The sequence below is a fragment of the Dermacentor albipictus genome, chromosome 2, assembly GCF_038994185.2.
Source record: "Dermacentor albipictus isolate Rhodes 1998 colony chromosome 2, USDA_Dalb.pri_finalv2, whole genome shotgun sequence".
In the NCBI taxonomy this organism is placed as follows: Eukaryota; Metazoa; Arthropoda; class Arachnida; order Ixodida; family Ixodidae; genus Dermacentor; species Dermacentor albipictus.
This window is the reverse complement of record NC_091822.1, coordinates 36,722,694-36,739,982: the sequence shown is the minus strand read 5'-3', so window position 1 is coordinate 36,739,982 and position 17,289 is coordinate 36,722,694. Positions and strand designations below refer to the sequence as shown.

Below are 17,289 nucleotides of genomic sequence, written 5' to 3'. Positions count from 1 at the left end.
GTGCCAGACGGCATTTCGCATTCACAGCGGCGCCGCGCACGATCTGAAGTGGTCCACGTGGTGCGCCTTAAACCCTTTTACGGACGCTGACGAAATTCCTTATTTTTTGTTGTTGTTTTCTTTGCTACGGGTGTTTTTATTTCACTTGTATGTAGCATCGGGTCGATGCTTTTTAAGAGGGGGGTATTGACACGTGTACTTATCTTTACCGGGCGACCACGTTTCGCCGCTTACCAACTGTAATCGCACAGCGAGGGATGCGCCTGAATGCATCCGATGTTTCTGGAAAGTTATCGATGCTTCTACCCGGCTGTCTGTTGTCGCCGAACCTTGTGTTATCTGATTTCATCGCGTAACGCGAATGGTGTAGAACTTTGTGGAAGGCACGCGGGTCCGAACGATTAGTCTGGAACATTCGACGAGTGCTCTTTAAAAGCCGACGCGCTTGACCCGCTGATCAGATTTTCGACCATCGCCGACTGTGTTCGCCGCTATCGTTGTGCTTTAAGTGAAGCCTGTTTTGTGGGCACAGGTTCGCCCAATAAAAGCTAGTTTTGTCTTTCACAGTACTGCTACTGTGTTCTTTCTTCACCGTCACTACCACGTGACAATATGAGCACTTGTGAATGTGTCTTTGCGTGATTATACCGGCCAATAAATATTTAGCCACAGCAAAATTCGGACGTAGGTGTAATGAGAGAGCTCAATATCAACAAGCTCTGTATCTAAGGACGTCTAATGCTTATATTGCGGAGACAGCCTTACACGATTTGACTATACTTGGACCCACTCGACTTACTTGCGCTCAGACTAGTCGGATTCACCTCAACGCAATGCGACTCAGATTCACAGCTTTCCGACTCAGTTCGATTTATTCAGGTTCATACTTCCGCTTACTTGTAGTCACCCCCACACTCGCAAGTCAGGCCCATATAACTACAACTCACTCCAGCTCACTCAGACTCACAGGGAGGTCAAACCAGCGCCATAAACTTCGCTTGCTCTCCCATAGAAGCCGCCCTGCAGCGCCTTGGGAGGACAGCGGCGGGGTAGCGCTCGTGACTTGGTGTACCCTGACCACCACTGGCGCAGAGGCAGTCATGGCCTTCGAGATTGCGGTTCTCGCAGGCCATGTATCGCGGTAGCTGTTTACAAAAGGCGCTGGCTACCGGCACCACACCGGCACAAAAGTACCAGGGAACAGGAGAGGGAACGCTGGTGCGTTCGCGACTCTCATTCTAGGCATGCAGTTGGAGAGAGCCGAGGCGTTGGCCCGAGTTGAAGGGAGCCGACTGATGAGCGAATTTGCCAACATATGATGTAGGTACTGCACGGCTGTCGTACTAGATTTTGAAACTTCTCCAAATATAAGATATTTTTGCGGTGCTCGCCTAGGCTCGAAAACTATCTGTGTGTGATATACTTTGCGGAACACTATGAAGCTTCAGGCGCGTTGCGCATCGGAAAGAATATGCACGAAGGATTGAGAAGATTAAGATATATTTAGGGCTCCAGAGAAAATGTTCAAACTGCAATCGTACAAGGTGAAACGCTCTTTCAGCAGTTTTGAAGTCCTGTACAGTATCTCTATGAAAACTGCCCAGGCTTTTTACTTGAAACATTGAATCGGCACGTAGCGCTACGATCGATACCCTAAATGGTCCAGGGAAGGTCTGTTCTTTGAAGAAACATATACATTTCAAAGCGTTTATTAGAAGCGGTTACGCATTCATAGCAGCCAAGGCCAGCAAAGCAGAGTTGGCTTCTGTGACTCTCACAGCCATTGGGGTCAAATGATTCGAAAAGTTCCGCGAGAACCTTCCTTCAAACGCATCTCTTCATGGAAATTCTTTGAAGGTTAAAAGAACAGGGTCTGTATTTCTGGAAAAACAGCTTTCCTTAATTCGGTCAAATTCTGGCCATGATTTATCAAAGTCACAAAGGCCTGTCAGTGTCACGCATACTCTCATATATCTTTTTGACATTGGACAGTTTTCTTCTTCTCACCTGCGACGCATATGGCGTATCATATGACATATCGTGTGACATATCACTTGCGAAATAAATTGCAATGTTAATTTACTTGTTAAGGAGATTTAGCATATTATTATCTCTTTACGGATTACAGGGCAAATGGTTTATACTAAATGTGATGACAGCCGAATCCAATGAAATTAGCAATAATGCTTAGGCAGGCACCAGTTATGGTGCCTTCGTATCGATAATGCGCTAAAAGTGCACTGACTTTGTATTTTTGGTCTTTTCGTTTTTCGCGATAGGGACACCCGGAAACTTAGCATACACCGCGCGGCATTTCGTGGCATATTTATTAGGAAAAGTTTCGAAATTCGGCCTAATATCACGACGTCTCTATGCACTTATGAGTTCGATATTACCCAGCTTCATTGCGCAGCTGAAACATGTACCGCAAAATTAATGAAAACAATATTCACAATTTCGTAATTAGGTAAATACGCAAATCCACTTTTGTGGCGCCATGTTCGGCAGGTAAATCAGGTTATTGCTAAAGCCGAAATGCGCTGTCTGCCATTGCCGATTCAAAAAGCCGCTAACTCGAAGGTAGGAACGAAACACACGCAACCCTACACTTGTGGTCGAACGGAAAATATGCTCAACATTGAGTGAATGCGTAAGGACAGCATGACGTTCTCGGATAATGTTGTCTTACGGTTAAAGTAATAGAAGTGCCGGTGGGTGAATCAGATAGTTTGTACAACACAACCGTTCGCCTGATTGAGCGAAACAGTGGGTGACTAGAACCTTCTTGGTAATGCTTTTGTACTGCAGTAGGATTAAGCGGTCTCATGACGACAGATGAATAACTGATGACAACACACGGGAGGGACCAACGCAATGTCTCATGGCATTGTCTTGTAATAACGTGTCTGTTTGGGCAGTCAATTCCTTTCAGTATAAAAATTGCACATTCAGGATGAAATCTTCAGGGTACCACATCACAAGTCATGTCTGGGCAAGTGAACGTGGTATAAACACTTATGGTATGCTGTACCATGTTCTAGAAGCCTTTGCCATTATATATATATATATATATATATATATATATATATATATATATATATATATATATATATATATAAGGACACCGCAATGCTTTCCACGCACCAACATCAGACTACGAGGGCCTTCTATATCGGAAAAAAGGGTCGCGCTGTGTAAGCATGCCATCGATAACCTTGCATGATAGTGAATTTGAATTTTTAAGCCGCTTCATAACGTAACATTAGATTAAATGGTTATGCGTGCTTTTTGCCTGCGCACTGATAATGACGCAAGAGACGGGAGAGCACGTGGCTATGGGTTGTGTACATAAGCGTATGTATGCCTTCGAATAAGGTTAGTTGTGAGTTCAGCGCTGTCCGGTGTGTTCCTGCCTTCTGTAATCGTCTTTTTGCGCTGCCCCTTCAAGACACATATATATATATATATATATATATATATATATATATATATATATATATATATATATATATATATATATATACAGACATATATAGACATGTCTTGAAGACATGGAAGCAGTATGGCACAGGGAGACGCACGGTGAAAATAATTTGTGGGTCCCCTGACGAGTGGAAGCACGGGGAAGGTCCAAGATTTGGTTTGTTGACAAACTATGCTCTAAAGTTTGATTAAATAGCGGCTCTACAGCCACAGTAGTCTCCCAAAACGAAAGCAACAAACTCCCAATAACGAAAGGCGTCAGACAGCGAGATACGATCTCTCCCTTGCTATTCACAGCGTGTTTACAGGAGGTATTCAGAAACCTGGAGTGGGCAGAATTGGGGATAAAAGCGAATGGAGAATGCCTTAGTAACTTGCGATTCGCTGATGGTATTGCCTTGCTTAGTAACTCAGGAGACCAATTGCAATGCATGCTAACTGACCTGGAGAGGCAAATCAGAAGGGTAGGCCTAAAAATTATTCTGGATAAAACTAAAGTTACGTTTAACAGTCTTGCAAAAGCACAGCAGTTTACGATAGGTAGCGAGGCACTGGAAGCGGTAAGGGAATACATCATCTTAGGGTAGGTAGTGACCACGGATCCCGGTCATCAGTCTGAAATAATCAGAAGAATAACAATAGGCTGGGGTGCGTTTGGCAGGCATTCTCAAATCATGAGCAGCAGGTTGCCACTATCCCTCAAGAGAAAAGTGTATAACAGCTGTGTCTTGCCAGTACTCACGTATGGGGCACAAACCTGGAAGCTTACAAAAATGGTTTTGATTAAATTGAGGACGACACAACGAGCTATGGAAAGACGAATGATGGGTGTAACGTTAGGGGATAAAAAAAGAACAGATTGGGTGAGGGAACAAACGCGGGTTAATGACATCTCAGTTGAAATCAAGAAAAAGAAATGGGCATGGGCAGGACATGTAATGAGGAGGGAAGATAACGGATGGTCATTAAGGGTTACGGACTGGATTTCAAGGGAAGGGAAGCGTAGCAGGGGGCCGCAGAAAGTTAGGTGTGCGGTTGACATTAAGAAGTTTGCAGGGACAACATGGCCACAATTAGTACATGACCGGGGTAGTTGGAGAAGTATGGAGAGGTCCTTGCCCTGCAGTGGGCGTAACCAGGCTGCTGATGATGATGATGAACAGCACAAGGGCACCAGAGGGGACATACGACAGAACAGTATTACTCTCCTGTCCTCTTTGGTGTTCTTGAGATGCTAATGAAACTTCAAAATGCGGGAAACGTATAAGTAAGGTATCTATAGAACATCTTAGTAAGCGAGCATGGGTATATGGGCTTCGTGCCGAAATTAATGTTACGGCCGATAACAGGTCCCCAGCTATTTTAAATGAAAATAATAAATGTGCTCGACTGTTGCAGAAAACTACGGGCAGGTGATCTAAGACAGGTGATCTAAGATTAACAAGCTTTTATAGACCCGCCGTGGTTGCTCAGTGGCTATGGTGTTAGGCTGCTGAGCACGAGGTCGCGGGATCGAATCCCGGCCACGGCGGCCGCATTTCGATGGGGGCGAAATGCCAAAACACCCGTGTACTTAGATTTAGGTGCACGTTAAAGAACCCCAGGTGGTCAAAATTTCCGGAGTCCCCCACTACGGCGTGCCTCATAATCAGAAAGTGGTTTTGGCACGTAAAACCCCATATTTTATTATTATTAAGCTTTTATAGAAGACACCAAGTTAGCAGACATACCAGAATGAAGGAATGCTTTTTGTATTTTAGTCTTCACAAATGTATGCTTCTGCTTGTCTCTTTTATCAAGGAGATCATTCACTTCGTGGCCATTACAGGTATTTTAAGTGGCCTGCCTTTTGTAGTGAAGTGGCATGAGATGCTGCTGCTGATTGTAAGAAATCACAATATAGTTTATCGTGATTGTCTGTAGAGGAAATGATACACATGTATTCATGGCAGTACTGTATTTTGTTTTTGTGTTTTTGCAGACATCGCTGACTCGTCAAACTTTCCACGGCTCATGCTGTTCGAGAAAACTGTACATGAAAACATCATGGTTGAAATGAATGCCCTTGAAGGATCGAGCCCAGTGTTCTTTCTGCATCCGATCGAAGGTCATGTGCGTGCCTTGACAGAGCTGGCTGGCTACCTTCCTGTACGCGCTGTTGGACTGCAGAGGACAACCGACGTGCATTTGCGGTCAATCACAGAAATGGCATCGAGTTACTTGAAGGTAAGACACCTACTAAGAATAGGGCGAAATTCAGGAGCGTTTCCGAGCTAAATATATTGCCAACGGTCTCAGTAAAAAGTAGTGTACAATAGTTGCTAATCATAATTTTCACGTACCTATCACGAATAAAACAAGTGTCTTCTAGGTGACATAAAATTGTGGCCTGCTATGTGGCGGATAGCAGAGTGGCCTCCCCTTATTGTGATGCGGAGACGCGAGTAGAGCTGCATTGAGAATGAGCTTGAGGTCTTGAGGAACGAAAAGCGCCTTCCACCACCTGTAAGGAACGGCTTTCTTAGAGCCGCGCTCGTGCTTCCACTACGAAGATCAAGCTGTGAAGCTGATAACGGCATATACAGATGAGGAAGTTGTACAGTGGATGATTATATGTAGCGGTGATGAGGATGAAAGTCAGGCTTGTGCTGTGCTATAGGCCGTCACAGGCAAAGCGCAAGGGTCCATGCACAGTTATCGCAACAGACATTTTTCCCCATTAACAACGGCCCTTTTAGGCAAAACTCGAGTATTTAGGTATTAGGGGAGTGCAATTATTCTAATTTATTGCGTTTTTTTTAGAAAATAGGGTGAAATTTGTGTCGGCTGCTAGTGAATATTCGCGAAAGAAGCCAGTAACGCCGCACGTTGCTCATGGAAGTATCATGAATCCTTTCTTCTCGCATTTCATATAAATGAAATAATTTATGTAGATACGCCATCTAAATACAATATATACGCAGATGACGCAAGCTTGTATGGTGCTGGCAAATCAAGTGCCGTTTTATACAATAGTACGTACGATTAGTACAATAACGTTTTAATGAGCTGCATTGAATTACCGACGGGGTGATTCGGAATTAGCTAAAAATGAATAATTATAGAGCCAAAGCAAGTCTGTTCCGTCCACGTAACAAATATTTACACTTCTGACTATTTATAGTTTTTTCGGGGACTGCATTACACCCACTAACAACTTCATGTTGTCGCTCAGCGCAAGACGCGCCTGCATGATTGGAACTTGTTGAAATGTTAGCGATGCTTCTATGTGTTGTCTGTTGTCACCAAAGCTTGTGTAATCTGACTGTACACACGACACGAATTGTGCACTGCTTTCTCAAATACACGCATGTACTAGCGATCAACCTGGAAAATTCGATGACTCATGTTTAGAAGCCGACCCGGTTGACCAACAGAGCAGGTTCTCGACGATTGCTGACGGTGTTCGCCGCTATCGTTGTGTTTTGAGTGCAACTTGCTTTTGTGGGCACAGGTTCGCCCAATAACCACTTAGTTGGGCTAGTGAGACTTTTACTGCTGTGTTATTCACCGTCCCAATTATGTGACAATATGCTTGACAATATGACAATATGTACGTCACAGTATACTACGTCACAACTACTACGTGAATTCGCAAGATGTTGATCAATACCTCTTTTTTGGCGAGTTGATTCATCTTGAAATATATGGGCACCAGCGCAAACACATGACGACAAGGTGGGAGACACGTACACAGAATTGCTGACTAACAACTGGTTTTATTGGCATTGATAGTACACCTTATATATGCCAAAGTGAAGCAAGAAAAATGAAGGGGGAACACATGTCAGGGGTGATAGCGTGCCAACAATTCAAGCGCAATACAACCGACCAAGCCAAAAAAACACGCAAACAATTATTTTTATTTTTATTTGCTATCTGAAGCCCCAATGCCACATCCAAAAGATCAATTTGAGCATCAAAGAGAGCAAAAGAAGGGGTGCTGAAGCACTTGCTACGAAATTTACTGAAGTGGTAAACTTATAAACTGATGCGCGTCGTCTTGTCACTGCTCTTACCAAGAATCGTAATGCCTTTCACCCGCGCCACGCAATCGGCACACTTGCTAACGTGCGCAACAAAATGTGCGTATTTATCATCTGTCTTTTTTTTCCGTTTTTGAGCGTGTTTCCGTAAACGATCTTTAACACAGCGAACACTATCGCCGACGTAAAACATCGCACATGACATGGGAATGCCATACACCACTCCGGTGGAAAGTTTAACTGAAGGCGGTTGGTGGTTTTTCTGGCATCCACGTTTTCTGGCGTCACAGATACGTGGACACAAATTTACCAGCTTATTTGGGGCAGAGAAAAAAATCGACTTCCTAATTGACCTCCTGAAGTTAGTTGGAAAGTTTATGGATGTAAGGGACCTCCTGAGGCTTAGGTTCCTTCCATTGATCCTCAGCCGTTGTACTTCCCTATCCACGTTCAAATTTTTGAAGGAGGTTTTCTGAAACGGGAGTTAAGACCGAGACGGGGAACCCTGCAGCTAAAAGACGGCTGGCTTGGTTATTAAAACTTGGCTTATTCTGCTGTGGACACGGTTTTTGCAGAGCAGATTCCTTACACAACACCGCTTGTCCTCTCTTAATTGTCTTGGAGTGTGCCGAGTCAAAGAGGAGAAACTCCTTCTTAGCCCGTGGGTAGCAGCCCCAGCAAAGGTGTCCATCACAGGACGTGATGTTTACGTGTAAAAAAATGTATAATTGAAGGTCATGCAGTTCACGGGTGAAACGCTACCCACGTTTATGTTTGCTAAATATAGATGAAACTTCGCCTACAGTAGAGGGGTAGGTGTAGAAGGATCGACATTTAGACGAGTTGGTACTGGTTGAACACCTTGAAGGGGCAGCGCAATAGGACAAAGACAGGAGACTGGAACATACAGGACAGCGCTAAACTCTCAACTATCTTGATTCGAAGGCATACACAAACTTATGTACACAACCCATAGCCACGTGCTCTCCCATCCATGCACACTGATAATGACGCCATCGACGGGCGAGCACGGGGCTGTGGGTTGTGTATCTAAGTTTGTGTATGCCTTCGAATCAAGTTAGCTCTGAGTTCAGCGCTGTCATGTGTGTTCTTGCCTTCTGTCTTCGTCATATTGCGCTGCCCCTTCAAGGGTAGGTGGAGAGGGGTGGGTGTGAACGTGCCTCCCTTCTTGTGGTCGTCTGCTTGAGCTGTTACGTATATCTTTCACCAATATGTACAGCTTACTCCTATCAAACCAAATAATAGGGCAATATATGTGGTGCCGCACACGAACAGGCGCGGAGTTTTCTTTGCACATCACAAAACTTGGGAAGACTATATTCAGGATACTGTGCGTAATTCATCCAGTATTTAAGGCATACTGGACGGTTACTCTCATTATTTTCCTACATAAGCCAACATACTGCGATACAATGTCAGCTTCCTACCCCAAATTAACTAGGGACTTCCACAACGCACGATTACTACAAGCGAAATCCACAACAGACTCACACTTTTACAAAAAGCAATAATTTACTTAATATTCAAAGCTCCATACCGTGCGCGCACAGCAAGCGTTCATCAAAAGCATAAATTGTTTCTAGTGCATTCAGTTTACCGTTTATAATATGTCAGCAGTACAAACTCTAACTCAGTAATACTTATTATATAACTACAATGTTGGCAAATTTAGCAAACAATGCAACTACATATACGTATAACACAGACACCGGAGCAATAAAACCTATAAATGCGGCAAAAACTGTGGCAAATAAAGGCTTCAGGTCTCGTTGCCCACAGTGATGAACACAAAGTTTTATGAGAAAAACATTTATTTATGTCTTATTAGAGGAACAGAGGAGTGTATTTATAAATAAGTGGTCACTGCGGATAATTCCTGTCCACCTGTGCTACAATTTTCTATGCATTCAATTTTTTTCTGGTCTTGTATTATAATGTGCTCTTTTGCGGATATTTGTCACGATAGCATGCCCATTTGAATGTGCAGTTTTATTTTTCTTTGCTGCCCATCTCTGATTTCTAGAACTACTGGATGAAATGTTGCGTTTTTGCATGGCAGCGTTAAGCTTATGTTATTTTGAGGTACATTTCGAAAATTTCTGCGTGCTGCTCTCTCCTATGGTGGCCCTGCCCCCGCAAGCTGCCCTAAATGAAAAGCTTTTTTTCCTGATCACCCACAGCACTTACTTTGCTACTGTTTGCTGCAGATAAATTGACATTTAAATTCGAACTACAGGTGGCTCTACCTGACATCACATAAAATCCCTTCTACTCAAGATAATAATTCTGTCAAATGTTCACTCAGATAGGAAAGTCATAGCAAGTTCCGCAATACCTTCTCCTTTGGTCCTTTATTCGCAAGTTGTTTTTTTTTTCATGTCATGGTGTGTAGCAGTGTTTCTACTTTAGCAACAATATAACACATCTGAAAATTACAAGTAATCTACGCCCCATTATACAGCCTAGCAGTATTGCTTGGGAGCATTAATTTCTGAGCGAGGGTAATATATGAATAAAGGTTTGAAAATAAGGGGTGCTTCATAATTTTTTCATTGAACTAAGGCTTGAAATTACGAGAAAGTTAAATCAATAAATTCTTAGGGAACGAAGTTTTTCGTTCCTAATTGAAGTTCGTAGTAGCTCAGCGGGAGTATGAAATCGTGCAGAAAAATATCGTTGTTGTTTTTTCTACAAGGGCCCTAACCAGGCTACGAGGCCAAATTTATCAAACGCGTGAGAGTGCCCGCAAAAATGTTTTCCTGTCTTTGCTTTTGCATGTGTGATGATGCACTGGCTAATGTTGGGACTTTCGCTACGCTTTATCGATCACCTAGGCAATGTTGACAGTGCAGCCCAGTGGTCCGTATCACATGGTGGGATATTCTTACGGTACGGCGGTGGCCTTTGAAGTAGCTCTGCAGCTGCAGGCTTCTGGAGCCACCGTAGGAAGCCTGACCTTCCTAGATGGTGCACCACAGTACGTGAGCCTGGTTGCGGGTTACCGACGCGACCTCCTGGATCAAGAAACCGACGAGCAAGAGACAAATGTCCTGTGTGCTTACCTCATGCAATACGTGGACGGCGACTTTTCGGAGGTTTGTATTTGTGTTTTCTTTCATCTAGTTCTTTTTGAACTAATGGTTATGTATGGGAACACGAGTGCTTGTATTCTGCAAGCGCGGTGTTACAGAATAATTGATACAAGGAACCACCCGCTCTTCGGCCTTTCTTTTGTTGAAATGAACCTGGAACCGTGAAATGGGAGAGAAAAGTTCTACTGTCAGGGGAAATCAGCAGTGGGTAATGTGCCCGACGAGATCTTATATCTTGCTAGAAAACTGAAATTGAACCTGTATTCGTGGCAAACGCAAACAACTTAGTAGAGAGGAGGAAAACCTGGAACTGTGGATGACTACGCCTGCTTCTATAAGTAAGCCCGAGATCCTCAGTGGTGCTTGTTGCGCATCGTTCGCAACCTGTTGGGTTGCTCCACAAGGAAAATGACCGTGGCTTATTACTGCCATGATTGCTCGACCGACTACACAAAGGCGCAAATGTGCTTGGTAGGGATTCGCTGCGCTCTCCTTAGATGTCACACCAATACTACGCGAGACTTGCTAGAAGGAAAGTACTCAAGACGCAAGATAATGTACACAAGAAATGAGAAAGCAGATGAAGCTCAGTAAGGCACCTGTGGCAACTAGAAGACGCGTGCCTGTTTGAGACGGATATTTTAGTTAATGCTGCAACTAATTCTCTGAATTTGATTTGAAATACACCTGCGTAAATGCGATTCTGACACTGCTGTTCCATTGCTTATGGGCACTCACCGCAGATCCTTTTATGAAGAGAAATAAAAAGCTTTGTTGAAAGGTCAGGCGTATGTTGCTATGTTTACAAACTGAAGTATTTGTGATTGAACAAGCACATTAGTTTAGAACAAGTTTCCGCGAAGAACCGTTCCCTCATAGCTGCACGTTCTAAAGGCCCTCTTCCACCGTAGTTCCGCATCTCAGATTAACAAATTCGTGCTCCCATTGCTTCGAGGTTCTTGTTTTCTGACCGAATAGAGATGTCAAAAGGTAACGGCATAACCAGGGGTATCATAACAGAGCAACCCAGTTCGTAAGGTAATGCTGCACGTATTTCTGAAAAGCTTTCACAATGCGATAAGCAAGGCATGCGTGTACTTTGATCAATGCTGCTTAACAAATCCTTATCCATATTCTAGTTGTGTCTGAAAAACACCTGGATTTAAACGAGGTCACAGTTCAAGAACTACAATACACTGAGACACCGGGCTAGTTAGCATTGTATATTGTAGTCGAAGATGCGAGAGAAATGAGGATTGAGATATTAGGTGTGTTCTACTATGCATACCGGTCCTGTGGTCATCGCTAATTGTGACCGAATCAGAGATGCCTCAATGCAAGGCTAGGTCAGCAGGTGTACATAACACCGCAACAGAGTAACACGACGACCACACGCTGCAAGACGTATAAGTGCATATCAGATTTTAAAAACCGCAGTGGTAAATCCCTTTAAGGAGCCCAATGAAGCACTCGTGTTGCATTTGCCGCCGTACTCGTATCCAGTACTATTTCCACTATAATAATGTGATCCGGAGGAATACTGGTTTATCACACGACACGCATATGAATGGCTAAATAAAAAAAATAAAGTGCACCTGTGAACCATTTAGTAATACTTCACATCAATGTCTATGAGTGTGCAACACCAAACAACCCATCTAAGAAGCCGCTGTTGTAGCATAGGGCGTACAAAGTCTGGAACAAAGCGCTGGAATGTTAATGCACTTCAGGCTTTCTTACTTCAGCAGCAAAGTGAAAATTGGAGGAGCCAGGAGAAGAGTCCGAACCCACGTCGCTTGTTCCGCCAAACTTTGGCGGCATTCGATGACTGATGTTTTAAAATTATACCAACTCATTCACATCAAGAGTTACGGCAGAATCCACGTTACGATGACTGTCCAGGCTAATGTGATTAGTAGTCAAGCAATCTAGCGAGGCTCTGTATTCGTGAAGCCAGGTTTCTTTAGAATCTGTAGTGGAAATTATGAGACTTCCGTGTATTTGGCCATATAAGGCACTTTGTCCGCGGTATCAGCCCTGTCTGGCATGATACTTGTTTGCCAAATTCGGCATGGACTATCACGACGTGACGACGACACAGTGGCATCGGTGGAATGACAGAATAAATGCCATCGACGCAACAACACAGACCGTATGATTGTGGCGGCATGAGGACATCGAGATGATCAATTTGAATTGATAACAATAGCACAGCAACGGCACAACGGTGGCATGACGACAATGGGATTGTGACGAGTGTATGTTGACAATCAGATGACAAGGCTGGAAGTACGGCTATGGTCTGGCCACGGTAGCATTACGACGATGGCATTGCAATGGCGGCATGATTCCGATTGTATGGCGACAGCTTGACTTCGATAGAAAGTTGGCGAAGGAGTGACGTCGATGGAACGACAAAGGCAGTATGACAGCGAAGGCATGAAGACAATGGTACGTTGTTTCTGAAATCATGCTAATGCTAATACGACGGCATGACAACGACGGCATGTAGGGAATGGTATGAGCATGACTGTATGATGACAGTAGGGTGGTGACGACGGCATGAGAGGAGCGAGATAACGAAGTTATATTTGTAACGCTGGGACGAAGACGGCATGAAGGGAAAGCATGACGACGATGACATGAGTACGGTATAAGGACAACCGAAAGACAACGTCTTCATGTCGATGATGGCGTGAGGACCACTTTACCACGAATACTGTGTGACGGCAATGGCGTGACGATGACAGTGAGGCGCGAGCGAGATGACGAAGGAGAAGCGACTGTGATGGAACGATCAAGATGGCATCGCGAAAATGAAAGGACAATAAATGCCTGACGACTGCATGACGACATGACGACGGTATCACAGCTCATGCATGAAATTGACTTTTTGATTACAATTCAATGACGTTCGTATGGAAATGGCGGCATAGTCGCTGTGTGATGACAGCATGATTATGCTAAATTGACGGGGAGGAATGACATCGATAGAACGACGAAGGCAGTGAGATAAACACGGCGTGACTTGAATGCGCACGGCGGTCACTGTGTGACGACGGTGGCGTGGCGATGACGGTACAGTATGAGTGTTATGGCGAAGTAAAAATGATGACGTTGGAGCGCCCACGACACCATCAAGATCACGGAATAACAAGAAATGCATTATGACAACTGTATTACAACCACGTAATGATGACGACGAGCCTATGACGACAATAGCGTGACGACCAGTGTATCACAAAGCTTGTATGACAACGCTGAGGCAACGACGATGACATGACAAGAATTCGACGGCGAAGGTGCAGTGACGGCGACGGATTCACCACGACTTCTTCACAACGACGGTATAAAAACAAATGGAAGGAAGGAAATCAACTTTATTCAGGTCCTGCAGGCCACGAGAGCTTTGGGCTCTCATGGAGTGGGCGTCTCCCACGACGGAACCGGGAGGTTGAGTTTCCTGGCGGCGTCGTGGACCTGCTGGACGGCCCAGAGTTGGAGAGCGAGCTCTTCACTCCGGATTGCCTCTTCAAACTTGCGCTTGTCCTGGTCGTAGTTTACGTGAGCCTGCGAGCACGGCCAGAGTAAATGATGTACGTTAAGGGATGCATTGCAATTTGTGCAATGAGACTTGTCGTAGAGCTCAGGCATGTAATGGTGTAATCTGTTTTGAGTGGGGTATGTGTCTGTCTGTAGCATTCTGAGTGTAACCCCTTGAGCTCGAGTGAGCGTGCGGTGTGGCGTGCTATACTGTCTGCGTTGTTGGTAGTAGTGTTTAGTGATTTCATTGTATGTAGTGGGCGCGTCCTTATTCTCCGAGTGGTTGGGTGAAGCCGCGCGGTCTGTAAGCGCGCGCGCAGCCTCGTGTGCCGCCTCGTTAAGGTTGGGGACGTCGCCGATCTTTGGTCCTAACTGTGCCGGGAACCAGTATATGAAGTGGTTCTTAATCTCTTTCTTTGAAACAATCCTGAGAGCCTGTGCGCAGACCGTGCCCTTTTGGAATGCTCTGGTAGCGGCTATTGAGTCGCTGTAGATATGCGAAAGATTGTCATCGGTGAGCGCAACAGCGATCGCAACCTGTTCGGCCTGCTCAGGCTTCCTTGCAATTACCGTGGCTGCATATCTTGTGGATCCACGGCCATCCACAACCGCCACTGCGAAAGCTTTGTTTCCCGTGTATGCCGCCGCGTCCACAAAAGCTGAGCGTTCACGGTTCGCCAAGGCTTGGTTAAGAAGGAATTGTCCTCTCGCTTGTCGTCTGCCCCTGTTGTTTTCGGGGTGTACGTTTCTGGGTATAGGGCGGACCATGATCTTGGCGCGGATGTCCCGTGGGAGGTCCGCAAAGTCTTTTTCTATGTCTCCTTGTGCAAAGCCTAGCTTCTCTAGGATCGTGCGCCCCGGAGGCGTCGTCGAAAGCCTAGCAAGCTGGGCGCGCTGCTGGGCTTCGGCAATTTCTTCCAGGGTGTTGTGCATGCCCAAGTGCCCCAGCTTCTCGTTGCTGGTGCTGGTTGGAATGCCGAGGGCTTGCTTGGTGACCTTTTTGATTTGGGCATTCAGTCTGTCTCTTTCAGATCGTGTCCAATTGAGCATTGCCGCAACGTATGCGAAGTGACAGGTGACGAACGCGTGTATTAGTTTGATGAGATTATGTTCCCTGAGGCCCCTGTGTCTATTGCCAATTCTTCTGATGAGCCCAATAGCGTTGTTGGTTTTGGTGATGATCTTTTGAACCGTAGAGGCATTGACGTCTTTAGTCTCTACGATCATACCCAGGACTCTGATTTTATCGACGCACGGTATGGCGTGTCCCGAAGTGGTTCGTACGGTAATTTCTTGATTATAATCGAAGTCTGACGAGTATGGCCTGCGGCCCTTCTGCGTGGGTCTGCGTACGAGCAGCTCCGACTTGGTAGGCGAGCATCTGAGTCCTGTGGGAATTAGAAATTCTTCTATGGCGTTCACTGCTTCTTGCAAGATGTCCTGCACCATGCCCGGGGTTCCTTTGGACACCCACATGGTGATGTCATCTGCGTATATGGTATGCTCGAGCCCGTGGATCTGCCCTAGTTTCTCAGCAAGTCCCGCCATGGCAAGGTTGAAAAGCATAGGGGAGATGACCGAGCCTTGGGGAGTGCCCCTGCTCCCCAGCGAGAGAGTCTCCGTGGAGAGGTCGGCAAATCGGAGCGTAGCCGTCCTGTTATCCAAGAATGACTTGACGTACGAGTGGAACCTAGCTCCGAGGTTGAGTTTAGAAATGGTGTCCACAATGTATTGGTGAGAGAGGTTGTCGAACGCTTTCTCTAGATCCAACTCAAGAATGGCCTTGGCGTTTCTAATGGGGTCATCAATGATTTGGTGCTTGATTAAAATCATGGTGTCTTGAGTTGATAGACCGGGTCTAAATCCGATGAGGGTGTGTGCTAATAGTCCCTTGGTTTCGAGGAATCTGGAGATTCTGTTCTGAATGGCGTGTTCCGCCGCCTTACCCACGCACGACGTGAGTGATATGGGTCTGAGGTTCTCGACGCCCGAGGGCTTGTTGGGCTTTGGAATGAGAACCGTGGTGGCGTTCTTCCATTCCGGTGGGACCCTGCCGGAAGCCCAGACCTGATTGATTTGATCCGCTAGGAACCGGACGGAGTCTTCGTCCAAGTTACGAAGGGCCTTGTTACTAACACCGTCCGGACCTGGGGCCGATGTGCCATTCAAGTTTTGAAGGACGGTCCTGATTTCTTCCAGGGTGAAGGGTTCATCGAGGTCGGGGTTGTCAGCTCCCGTGTACGCGGAACCGGATGCCTCGGCCTCGTTTTCGTGGCTGCTCGAGAGTGGCATGTATCTTTCGGCAAGTCTTGCCATAAATTCCTGCTCGGTGTAGTTTTTGAGTTCACGTTTCGCTATCTTGTCAGCTGCCTTGGTCTGGGAGCTCCTGGTTTGACCTTTGTTAAGAAGGTGTTTGAGTAGGTTCCAAGTTTTTCCATATGTCAGCTGCCATCGGCCCTTGCACATACTTCGTCCCATTGTTGGTTGGAGAGTACTACACAGTGGTGCTCAATGTCCTTGTTCAGTAATGCAGTCTTTTTCCTAAGTCTTCTATTGAGTCTCTGGGTACGCCATCTCTGCAGTATGGATCGTTTCGCTTCCAGCATGTGAGCGAGCTTAGCGTCCATCCCGATTGTCTGGACATCGGTTTCTATTTCCTTGGTCGCATTGCGGGCGTCCTCCTTTAGTTCTTGCGTCCACTGTTCTAGTGTAGCGGGCTTGTCGGTACGTTCCTTTCTTATCTGTCTAAACGCATCCCAATCCGTGTATCTCCACTTTCGTAGTGGTTTCAAGGCGATTGCTATTGACGTTTCCACAATGTAATGGTCGCTGCCGAGGTCGTCGCGGGTATTATGCCAGGTGGCCCCCTCGGTGTTGAGAACGAATGTGAGGTCTGGGGTGGTGTCCCTCGAGACCGAGTTGCCCATCCTGGTAGGGTAGAGCGCGGACGTGATAAGGTTGAGGCCCATCTCTTCCGCATCGGTGGCAAGATTTCTGCCTTTGGCGCTGGTGACGCCGTAGCCCCATTCTACGTTTGGGGCGTTGAAATCTCCGGCAATAAACAGTGGGTTGTCCCCGGCTTTGTCCCTGGCCTTTTAACGCGATAGCGTTAAGGAGCTCGTGTC

At 45.8% G+C, this 17,289-nt stretch overlaps 1 protein-coding gene across 2 annotated transcripts in view; it reads left to right on the top strand.

Moving 5' to 3' along the window:
- Positions 1 to 17,289, top strand: part of LOC139055911 (fatty acid synthase-like) — a 237,530-nt gene that overhangs the window by 212,643 nt on the left and 7,598 nt on the right. For both annotated transcript variants that reach the window (XM_070533550.1, XM_070533549.1), the window contains exons 26-27: positions 5,465 to 5,709; positions 10,364 to 10,624. In XM_070533550.1, coding sequence (XP_070389651.1) covers positions 5,465 to 5,709; positions 10,364 to 10,624 — 506 coding nt within the window. The remainder of the gene's footprint in view (positions 1 to 5,464; positions 5,710 to 10,363; positions 10,625 to 17,289) is intronic.